The sequence below is a fragment of the Schistocerca cancellata genome, chromosome 5 (genome assembly GCF_023864275.1).
Source record: "Schistocerca cancellata isolate TAMUIC-IGC-003103 chromosome 5, iqSchCanc2.1, whole genome shotgun sequence".
Lineage (NCBI taxonomy): Eukaryota > Metazoa > Arthropoda > Insecta > Orthoptera > Acrididae > Schistocerca > Schistocerca cancellata.
The window spans coordinates 77250103-77262417 of record NC_064630.1 but is presented as its reverse complement, the minus strand read 5'-3'; the positions used below and the strand labels follow the sequence as shown (position 1 = coordinate 77262417).

The 12315-nt window shown below is 40.6% G+C and overlaps 1 protein-coding gene across 2 annotated transcripts in view; it reads right to left on the bottom strand.

Moving 5' to 3' along the window:
- The window catches only part of LOC126187458 (mitogen-activated protein kinase p38b), a 100347-nt gene that overhangs the window by 45958 nt on the left and 42074 nt on the right, over window positions 1-12315 (bottom strand). For both annotated transcript variants that reach the window (XM_049928549.1, XM_049928551.1), the window contains exon 3: window positions 10963-11021. In XM_049928549.1, the coding sequence (XP_049784506.1) occupies window positions 10963-11021 (59 nt within the window). The remainder of the gene's footprint in view (window positions 1-10962; window positions 11022-12315) is intronic.

The window sequence follows — 12315 nt, the reverse complement described above, 5'->3', positions numbered from 1 at the left end:
TGGGGGAGGAGGAGGAGTGGGGGAGGAGGAGGAGTGGGGGAGGAGGAGGAGTGGGGGAGGAGGAGGAGTGGGGGAGGAGGAGGCGTGGGGGAGGAGGAGTGGGGGAGGAGGAGGAGTGGGGGAGGAGGAGTGGGGGAGGAGGAGGAGTGGGGGAGGAGGAGTGGGGGAGGAGGAGTGGGGGAGGAGGAGTGGGGGAGGGGGGAGTGGGGCAAGGGGGGAGTGGGGGAAGGGGGAGGGGCAGGAGTGGGGGAGGGGATGAGTGGGGGAGGGGATGAGTGGGGGAGGGGATGAGTGGGGGAGGGGGATGAGTGGGGGAGGGGGATGAGTGGGGGAGGGGGAGGAATGGGGGAGGGGGAGGAGTGGGGGAGGGGGAGGAGTGGGGGAGGGGGAGGAGTGGGGGAGGGGGAGGAGTGGGGGAGGGGGAGGACTGGGGGAGGGGGAGGACTGGGGGAGGGGGAGGACTGGGGGAGGGGGAGGACTGGGGGAGGGGGAGGAGTGGGGGAGGGGGAGGACTGGGGGAGGAGTGGGATGGTGAGTGGGAGTGGGAGGGAATGCCAGGAAGGAGGAGGGATGAGAAAGGGTGGCGGGAGAAGGCAGTGCATAATCTGGACAGGGAAGGAGTGGTGCACACCAAAGAGAAGGGAAAAGGTAAGTGAGGTTGTGGAAAATAGGCTAGCGGTTAACTAACAGTAACTTCAATGGTGTGCTTCCAGGTGTTCTGCAGACTGGTTGTTTCCATTTTATGCACAATATATAACAAAATTTATAGCTTATTTTACAACTCAATCACTACATAAACAGCTGAATTCATTGTCGTAGTAATTACACCGATGCCCTCTCAAGATCTTACCTCAAACAGTAAAATATATATAAAATTCAAATACCAAATTTCACAGCCAATCCCACTATTGAGACACTAGATTTTAAGTCATTGGCAGATGGTGACAAATGGACTAGACTCTCTATTGCAGAGGTTGCACCACTTATTATAATAGCAAACACTCACACTTACAATACTCCTCTGAGGGACACACTTCTCCTCCAAAAAATTTACCTGAAAAAGAATTCTTATCTCCATAACAGAAAAACTGTGCAGACATGGACTTTTCTTAAATGCCAGCAATAGCCCTCAACAAACTTAACAATGTAGATACCTCAAGAAGTCAAAACACGAGTTTCTTGACTGCCGAAACAGATGTCCACATGCTGTTCCTTCCATAGAAAAAACTCTTCCAGAGTTTATATCTGAGTCAGGTTATCAAGAGTTGAATGGTATGGGCATTCAATATGTTACAAATCTGCAGTATTCACTCATTCATCAACATTTCATAAACTGTTGTTATACAGAATTCATCAGAGCATTCAATCATAAAAACATGAGGTGGTGAGAAGAAATTCTCTCTATTACAGGGGTATGAGACATGAGATAAGGAGGTGGGAGCAGGGGTTGTGCAAGGATAGATGAGTATATTGTGTAGGTTCGGTGGATGGCGGAATACCACAGTAGGAGAGGTGGGAAGGATAGTGGGCAGGACAGTTCTCATTTCAGGGCATGACAAGAGGTAATCGAAACCCTGGCGGAAAATGTAATTCAGTTGCTCCAGTCCTGGGTGGTACTGAGATACAAGGGGAATGATCCTCTGTGGCTGGATGGTGAGACTTTGGGAGGTGATGGGAGACAGGAAAGATAAGGCACGGGAGATTTGTTTTTGTACAAGTTGGGAGGGTAATTGTGGACTGTGAAGGCTTCAGTGAGACGCTAGGTATATTTCAAGAGGGACCCCTCATCACTGCAGATGCAATGACTATGGGCTGTGAGGATGTATGGAAGGGACTCCTTGGTATGGAACGGGTGGTAGCTGTCGAAGTGGAGGTACTGCTGACGGTTAGTAGCTCTGATATGGAGGGGGGTACTGATGTTGCCATCTTTGAGGTGGAGGTTAACATCTAAGAAGGTGGCTTGTTGGGTTGAGTAGGACAAAGTGAACCAAATGAGGGAGAAGTAGTTGTGGTTCTGGAGGAATGTGGATAGGGTGTCCTCACCCTCGATACAGACTGCAAAGATGTCATCAATAAATCTGAACCAGGTGAGGGGTTTAGGATCCTGGATTTTTAGGAAGGATTCCTATAGATGGCCCATGAATAGGTTGTCATAGGATGTTGCCATGTAGGTGTCCATAGCCATACCCATTATATATTTGTAGGTAATGCTTTCAAGGGAGAAGTAATCGTGGATGAGGATATGGTTGGTCATGGCAACTAGGAAGGAGGTTGTTAGTTAAGAATCCATCAGGTGCTGGGAAAGGTAGTGTTCAATACTGCTAAGGCCATGGACATTAGGAACGTAAGTGTACAGGTATCTCCATCCTGTTTACTCCCTACTCCAGCCTTGGAGTACCACTGTCCACCACGTCTACAACAGCCTCCAAACCTCCCCCAATTCCCCTCATAGCTGACAAATCTTGTGTTGCAGACCTAATACACTTATCCCACCACCCAAATCTCCCTCCCCCTACCACACTGAATCCAGAATCTATACAGACCCCTAGCACAGTAATGAACCTTTCCTCCAGAAGCCTTAGCCCCACAGAAGTATCAGTCCTTTCCAAAGACCTCACCTTTTGCCCCACTTCCAAATTCAACCATGCAGGACTTGTTAAAGACCTTCTCTCTTTCTCACAGTCCCTAAAGTAGAAACACTTTTTCGCCACCAATCAGACTCAACCAGAGACCAATATTGAACCCTGCCCAACTCAGTTCACTCCTCCATCCAACCATGATCCACCCCCACTGCCCCAAATAACCCCCGCCCCCTTTTAACTTTCCAGAATATCTTAAGCTCAGACCTTGCCTCACCATCATTCCCCAAATCCCTCAATATGCAGACTAACCTTACATCCGCAGAAAGAAACACAGTCCACCATCTAAAAACTGATCCCAACTTTATAATCCTACCTGCGGATGAAGGCTCCACCACATTTGTTTTGAACCGCAAGGTTTACCTGGCAGAAGGACACTGCCAGCTGTCAGATACTTCCACCTACAAACCTTCCCACAGTTACCCCATTCCAGAAATCCAGCAAGATCTCCAGTTGCTAATCAAATCCTTAGGCCCATCCCAGAACATCTCCCCGGGGTCCATATCTCTACTCATCCCTACCACTCGCCGGACTCCTACCTTCTACATGCTTCGTAAGTCCATAAACCTGAACACCCAGGACACCTCATTGTGGACGGGTGCTGTTCTCCCACAGACAGTATCTCTGCTCTTGTAGACAAACACCTTCAACCTCTTATATAGAAGATACCAACCAATTCCTCCACCGACTCTCCACAGTTCCTGTCCCTTTACCATATGGTACCCTGCTCGTCACTACTGACGCCACCTCCCTTTACACGAACATTCCTAATGCCCATGGCCTTACCAGTGTTGAACATTACCTTTCACAACGACCATCAGACTCCAAACCAGCAACCGCCTTCCTAGTTGACATGACCAACCATACTCTCACCCACAATTACTTCTCCTTTGGAGGCATTATCTACAAACAAATCCAGGGTATGGCTATGGGCACCCGCATGGCACCATCCTATACCAGCCTATTAATGGGCCCTCTACAGGAACCCTTCCTAAAAACCCAGAATCCTAAACCCCTCATCTGGTTCAGAATAATTGTTGACATCCTTTCAATCTGTATCGAGTGCTCACAGTGTGTACCAGTTGTCTGAGACTGCAGTTGTGTGTGTGTGTGTGTGTGTGTGTGTGTGTGTGTGTGATGACTCAGTATCTCCGCTATAAGGTGAGCAGCAACTTTTCTTTTCATAATATTGTTACATTCCATTCTGGATTTTCCATTGTTTGTAAATATAAGTATAGATAACAAAATCTAAGAAATGTGGCCTACATTGACATGGGTGTAACCAAAAAGACTGGAGGAGTGGTACCACTCCTCCAACCAGTTGGGGAAAAACAATAATGAATTATCACGAACATAGAGAGAATTCAGGCTGCAGCAATATAGCACTAGAAGAAAATGTAATATTGTTGAATGGGCCAAAGACAGTATATGAGGCCTTCATAAGTGTTTTAGTAAGACATGCAGAGAAGAAAGTGATGAAGCAACACTACAAATAAACTGAGTTAAAGTGAGTCACTCATTTTTCCTAAGGAGTGTAATAGAATATGTCACGAAAATAACCGCACAACTCAAAATAAAAACCTCTAGCGACTGGGACAATATATTGTCTACATTACTTAAAGAATGCAAAAATAAATTAATAAAACCAACACATTTAATAAACACTTCAATTGGCAAGCAGACCTTTCCTTAACTTTTAAAAGTTACTGAAATATGGCCAGTGTATAAAAAGGGTGCAACCACTGGCACAAATAATTACAGGCCAATCTCATTCACTCCAATACTTGGCAAACTGCTTGAAAGAGTAATTCTAGAGCAAATGGAATCCTCTTCCTGTAAAAAAAATTATTAAACAACTCGCAGCACGAGTTCTGAAAAGGATGATCCACAATCACAGCAGTAGTAACTTTCTTTCATGAAGTGCTGAACAGACTGAATAAAGGAAACAAAGTTATTGGGACTTTTCTAGATTTGTCTAAAGTACTTGATTCTGTGACTTGTGCAGTACTATTACCCAAGTTTGAAACTTTTGGTGTAAGAGGAATAGCACTAAAATTCTTATCTCAGATATAGAAGCCAGTGAAGTAAACTAAGATGTAACAATGAAACTAAGATATAAACAGTAAAATCAATGTACAGAACTCTCAATGGTGGTGTCCCATGGAGAAGTATACTTGAGTCATTATTGTTTCTTGTATATATTGACATAACACAGCTATAAAATTCCAAACTAGTTAACTATGCTGATGACACATCACTGATTAGCTGGGGCCATACTGAGCTGCTAGCATTCCAAAGCAATAAAGAGAACTTTAGAATAATCATTGAATATCTAATAATGAATAAACTTATACCAAGTAAGAACAAGACCGTAGTGAAAGTTCTTGTTAAATTATAATAATACTCATATTGAAACACTTTCTATGATTGAGACATCTGATAAACATAAGTTTTAAGGCATTCTGATTGATGAACATCTCACATGGAAAGACCATATCAGTTACACCTGGAAAACAGATTACCGGTAATATTTACTTACCAAAATGTCTCGCAAATACAATATCCCTCCCATCCTTAAACAAGTGTATTACGGTTTAATCCATTCATGTTTGCAATACAGGACTGAGATTTGGCATGGGGCACCCAAAGTCTACTTGGATAGGATTTTCAGGCTTGAAAAGAGAGCAGTTATGACAATTGCTAATGTAACCAAATGCCAGTCCTGTAGGGATTACTCCAGAAGTTATAATTTTCTGGCTGTACTCATTGTATGTCCTTAGCACTATAATGTTCGTAAAAGAGAATGGTGAAATAAGTGTAATGAACAGAGACATCCATAATTACAACACACAAAACACATGTAACTACCGTAGGATACTGACTAAATAAAGAGCTACAGACCACAGATCCTTTGAAACATGGGGATAGTTCTATAATAAATTTCCAAGTAATAAAAAGCAACTCCCTGGCAATCTTTTTAAAGACAAGGTGAAACAGTTGTTCGCAAATTTTTGAACAACACACGTGTCGTGTATTTATTGTGGCTCCCAATTTACTCTGCTATCAATGTAGAGGAATAAAATTTTGTGATTTTAGTAAATTTAATTTGCTTGAAAGTACTGTACAGAAGGACAATTTCAGGCGAGTGAACATACATAAAAATGAATTAATACAAATTGTTTTTAATAGACTTTAAAGCACATCATTATTTTGCATTAAAAAATATTTCTCAAATTAATTACTTTAAAAGGTCACAAACATCTTTAGGTTTCCAGGAAAGCTCTTTAATACTAGACTACTAGGCCCACCCATAAAGTATAAATGAAAAATATTGTCATCTAATATGTGTTTTTCAAAAAATATTTTCCCATTGAAGTTCACTGCCAGGCATCTATGAGAACTGCTGCCATTCTCTGCGTCTGTATTGTAACATGGGCTGTGCACTCCTTTTATTTTGGTGTTCTGTGATGAAAGGCACCCACCTGTTATGAAAATTCAATATAACTTCATTTCATAATCATATGATTTACCAATATTTGCCTACAAAGGCAATGATAAATTGTAACCTTCTTGTTATGAGAAATTTGTTTTAGTGAGCATGAGTAAACACCCCAGCATGTTGTTGTTGTTGTCGTGGTCCTCAGTCCAGAGACCAGTTTTATGCACCTCTCCATGTTACTCTATCCAGTGCTAGCCTCTTCATCTCCGAATAACTACTGCAACCTACATCTTTCTGAATCTGCTTAGTGAATTCATTTCTTGGTCTCTCTTTATGATTTTTACCCTCTGCACTTCCTTCCAAAACTAAATTTGGTGATCCCTTGAATTGTGTCCTACTAACCGATCCCTTCCTCTAACCAAATTGTGCCACAAATTCCTCTTCTCCCCAATTCTATTCAGTACCTCCTCATTGATTATGTGGTATACCCAACAATCTTCAGCATTCTTCTGTAGACTTCCTGACACATAAATCTATATTTGATGTTAACAGATTTCTCTTTTTCTCAAACACTTTGCTTGCCATAGCCAGTCTACATTTTATATCCTCTCTACTTCAATCATCATCAGTTATTTTGCTTCCAAACAGCAAAACACATTTACTACTTTAAGTGTCCCATTTCCTAATCTAATTCCCTAAGCATCACCTGATTTAATTCAACTACATTTCATTCTCCTCGTTTTGCTTTTGTTAATGTTCATCTATATCCTCCTTTTAAGACACTGTCCATTCCGTTCAGCTGCTCTTCCAGGTCCTTTCCTGTCTCTACAAACCTGAAAGTTTTTATTTCTCCTCTATGGATTTTAATTCCTACTCCAAATTTTTCTTTCGTTTCCTTTACTGCTTGCTAAATATACAGATTGAATAACATTGGAGATAGGCTACAACCCTGTCTCACTCCCTTCCCAACCACTGCTTCCCTTTCGTGCCCCTCAACTCCTATAACTGCCATATGGTTTCTGTACAAATTGTAAATGGCCTTTTGCTCCCTGTATTTTATCCCTGCCACCTTCAGAATTTGAAAGAGAGTATTCCAGTCAACATTGTCAAAAGCTTTCTCTAAGTCTACAAATGCTAAGATCTTCCCTGAGATCAGCTTCTAACAGCTTCCCATCTGTCTGTAAGGAATTCAGATTAATATTTTGCAATCATTACTTATTAAACTGATAGTTCGGTAATTTTCACACCTGCCAATATCTGCTTTCTTTGGAATTGGAATTATTATGTTCTTCTTTAAGTCTGAAGGTATTTCGTCTGTCTCATAATCTTGGTCACCAGATGGAAGAGTTCTGTAATGGCTGGCTCTCCAAAGGTTACCAGTAGTTCTAATGGAATGTTGTCTACTCCCATGGCCATGTTTTGACTTAGATCTTTCATTGCTCTTTCAAATTCTTCGTGCTCTTTCAAATTCTCAAGCAGTGTCATATCTCACATTTCAACTTCATCTACATCCTTTTCCATTTCCACAATATTGCCCTCATGTACATTGCCCTTGTATAGACCCTCTACATACTCCTTCCATCTTTCGGCTTTCCCTTCTTTGCTTAGGATTGGTTTTCCATCAGAGCTCTTGATATTCATACAGGTGGTTCTCTTTCCTCCAAAGGTCTCTCTAATTTTCCTGCAGGCAGTATCCTAGTGATATATGCTTCTAAATCCTTACATCTATCCTCTAGCCATCCCTGCTTAGCCATTTTGCACTTCCTCTCAATCACATTTTTTGAGACGTTTGTATTTCTATTCGCTTACTTCATTTACTTCACTTTTATGTTTTCTCCTTTCATCAATTAAATATCTCTTCTGTTACCCAAGGATTTCTACTAGCCCTCATCTTTTTACCTACCTGATCCTCTGCTGACCTCACTATTTCATCCCTCAAGGCTGCCCATTCTTCTTCTACTGTATTTCTTTTCCCTGTTCTTGTCAACTGTTTTCTAATGCTCTCTCTGAAACCCTCTACAGCTTCTGGTTCTTTCAATTTATCCAGGTCCCATCTCCTTAAATTCCTACCTTTTTGCAGTTTCTTCAATTGTAATCTACAGTTTGTAACCAATAAATTATGGTCAGAGTCCACATCTGCTCCTGGAAATGTCTTACAATTTAAAACCTGATTCCTAAATCTCTGTCTTATCATTATATAATTTATCTGAAAACTTCCAGTGTCTCCAAGCCTCTTCCATGTACACCACCTTCTTTCATGTTCTTAAACCAAGTGTTAGCTATAATTAAGTTACACTATGTGCAAAATTCTACCAGGTGGCTTCCTCTTTCATTCCTTAGCCCCCCCCAGTCCATCACCTACTACTTTTACTCAAGAGGACGCCATCATCATTTAACCCTCGGGAAAAATTACAGCTGTAGTTTCCCCTCACTTTCAAGCGATCGCAGTATCAGTACAGAAAGATCATTTTGGTTGACGTTACAAGGCCACATCAGTCAATCATCCAGACTGTTGGCCCTGCAACTACTGAAAAGGCTGCTGCCTCTCTTCAGGAACCACACTTTTGTCTGGCCTCTCTGTTGTGGTTGCACCTATCTGTATCGCTGAGGCATGCACACCTCCCTACCGACGGCAAGTTCCGTGGTTCATGGGGCCGCAGCATATTACCTTGAAAAACAAGTAACGAAAAGGCTTAGGTCACAGAGATTTCTGCTGTTTGATATCACAAGCAACTGATCCTACACAGAAATTGTTATGTGCAGAAACATGATTTGTTATAGTCTACAATTATCTGCTACCACAGATCCAATAAGATGACAACACTTCATCACACTAAACCATTAGTGTTCCTGAAAGAAAAACTATTTCCAGTAGTTTGGTATCCTTCAATATAAAAATGAACATGAATTTCTAATGGGAGAATCCCTTGAAATATCATTTCATATAGGCCCCACCAACTTTACAAGTTCAGTACTCTCACATAAAACAATTTAGAAATAGATTTTCCAACTGTCAATAATTATCACTGAGCTTGGGCCCGAATTGGCAGTCACGTGTGCGTGAGGTGTGCTTGCTTGTGTGAATGAATGGTGTGTGTTTCTTTATTCGATGAAGGCTGAGGCCAATAGCTTATGTTCAAGTGTCTTAATTGTGCCTGTCTGCCAATTAGCATGTTATCTTTACGGTAAGTAGCACCCTATCTTTTTCTACACTGTTGATATTCATACTGGAGTTTCCTTTCTTCAGTATACCAAGTAAGATACTTCAATACATCATTCATATTATCCAACTCAAATACATGTACACCCAATCAAGCTTCAACTATCTGTCAGTGTTTTGTTACAAATCACCTAAAATTCACCACTTGTGCTATTCTATTTCTGCACTATTTTTTGCTTCTGTTGTTCCTCTATATAAGAGCAGTACCTGACTATCACTTCCTAACATCACTTTGTTATTCAAATTTATCTTTTGTCAATTTTCAACACAACTGTTACCTTTCTAAAAATGTATTGTTTCCTTACTTCTAAATACTGTTGCACTCAAATAATAAGCTATGCTCGCACACGAAAAAGAAGTGAAAGTACATGATATTGTCGAGAGTGTGGTGTTGCTCTTCATTTGCAAGACTGTTTAGAGGTCTACCGTACTCAGTAATGATACTTCCTGATATGTAAAACAAACATACTAGCACACATATATAGGGTGAAGTGAAATTCGCGCACTCGGGCTTCGCAGTGCGATTCCTCACATGACAGGCGATAAAAAAAATTCTCTCACAAAATTTCGTCTGGCACGTATATCCAGCAAAAAAGGACATTACAGAGTGGCAATCTGGCAACACTGTAACAACACATATGGTAACTACCTCTGAAAGCACATTTTAATCATGCTGCATACTTGGCACAGGGGATAGAGTTTTGGGTTAGCATGCAGGAGGTCCAGGGTTCAATCTTGGGTTGGGGTGCTTTTTTTTCCTAATTTCATTCTGACATTTCATACTGTAATATACACTGTTTCTTACTTCACATGTACCCTAAATTTACAACATTTTGAAATGCTGAACACAACAAATATGTAGTTAGACAAATAAGAAATAGGCAGCTGACACAATTAATGGGACCACAGTGATAACACATACAAATAGTAACCGAGTTTGGACATTATTCGCAAAGCACGTTGCTCGTCCTACTGGTAATGTAAGGTCCTAACGAAATGTAATGGACCTGTACAAGGCAAGAATAATAGTTGGTACTAATCTATGTGACCATTAGAGGAGGGTACAAAGAAATCAGGTTTTGCTTCTAGTAGAGGATGTGGTGTGAATAAACTCAAGCCCAAAAACATATTCTTGAACCCAGGATCGAACCCTTGACCTCCAGCATGCTATCCATGGCACCAACTGTACAGCACAACCTTACGTGTTGACAGAGCTAGTTACTATACATTTAGATACAGTGTTGCCAGATTGTCACTCTTTAACATCCTTTTTCTGCCGGATTACTCGAAGGACGAAATTTTGTGACAGACATTTTTTTATTGCTGGCATGTGAGGAGTCACACTGCAAAGCCCGAGTGCGCAAATTTCACTTCACCCTGTATATTAAATCTGATTTTACATCAACCAATAGGATATTTCAATAAAATACATCACTGGGTAACACAGCTTATGTGTTTAAACAATGCCCCATAATGTCTACACTTTATTTCCCACTTCACTTAATTCTACTGAGTCCACAGGTTCTTACAGGTACTGGACTTTTCCAAGCAATTAATGCAACAAAATTAACAGCATACAATGGTCACAATTAAGATTGTCATGATAATCACAAAAATCTAATTGCAGGCAAGAAAAAATTGTTCAATTCGAATTGTGAACTTACACATGTTGAAAGTCAGTTAAGGAAGTTCCTGGATGAAATACGTCGAGAAGCCCAATCACCTGCGAAAGACATTAACAGAGGTTAATGCGAATACTGGAGACGTAATTCAATACCATTGGTAATACTGATAATAAACATATACAACAGTATAAGTATTTTCTAAATGTCAATTTAACATTTTACTTTTACTTTAACAAAAATGATGTTTCTACATCTACATCGATACTCTGCAAATCAACTTAAGTGCCTGATAGTGGGTTCATCGAACCACCTCCACAATAATTCGTTATTATTCCACTCTCGAACAGCATGCAGAAAAAATGAACACCTATATATCTTTCTGTGCGAGCTCTGATTTTCCCTTATTTTATTATGATGATTGTTTCTCCCTATGTACGTCAATGTCAACAAAATATTTTCCCATTCAGAGGAGAAAGTTGGTGATTGAAATTTAGTGAGAAGATTCTGCCACAGCAAAAAATGCCTTTGTTTTAATTAAGCCCATCTCAAATCTTGTATCATGTCTGTGACACACTCTTGCTTATTTTGCGATAATACAAAACGTGCTGCTCTTCATTGAACTTTCTCGAAGCATTCCGTTAATCCCACCTGGTAAGGATCCCAGCCACACAGCTGTACTCCAGAAGAGAATGGACAAGTGCAGTGTAGGCAGTCTATTTAGTAGATCTGTTACATTTTCTAAGTGTTCTGCCAATAACACGCTGTCTTTGGTTTGCCTTCCCCCACAACATTTTCTTTGTATTCCTTCCAATTTAAACTGTTTGTAATTGTAATTCCTAGGTATTTAGATGAATTTGCAGCCTTTAGATTAGACTGATTTATCATGTAATCGAAGTTTATGCAATTACTTTTCCTTTTAGCACCCGTGGATAACCTCACACTTTTCATTATTAAGGGTCAATTGCCAATTTTCACACCATTCAGATACCTTTTCTAAATCTGTTTCACAATTTGTTTTGATCTTCTGGTGTGTTTACTAGATAATAAATCATCTGCAAGAAACCTAAGACAGCTACACAGATGGTCTCCTAAATCATTTACATAGATGAGCAACTGCACAGGGCCTATAACACTACCTTGGGGAATGCGAGAAATCACTTCTGTTTCACTCGATGACTGTCTGTCAGTTACTATGAACTGCGAGCTCTCTGACAGAAAATCATCGCAAATCCAGTTACAATAACTGAGACGATATTCCATAAGCATGCAATTTCACTACAAGCTGCTTGCATGGAATGGTGTCAGAGGCATTTTGGAAATCTAGAAATATGAAATAAATTTGAAAGCCCTTGTCAATAGCACTCAACTCTTCGTGTGAGTAAAGAGCTAGTT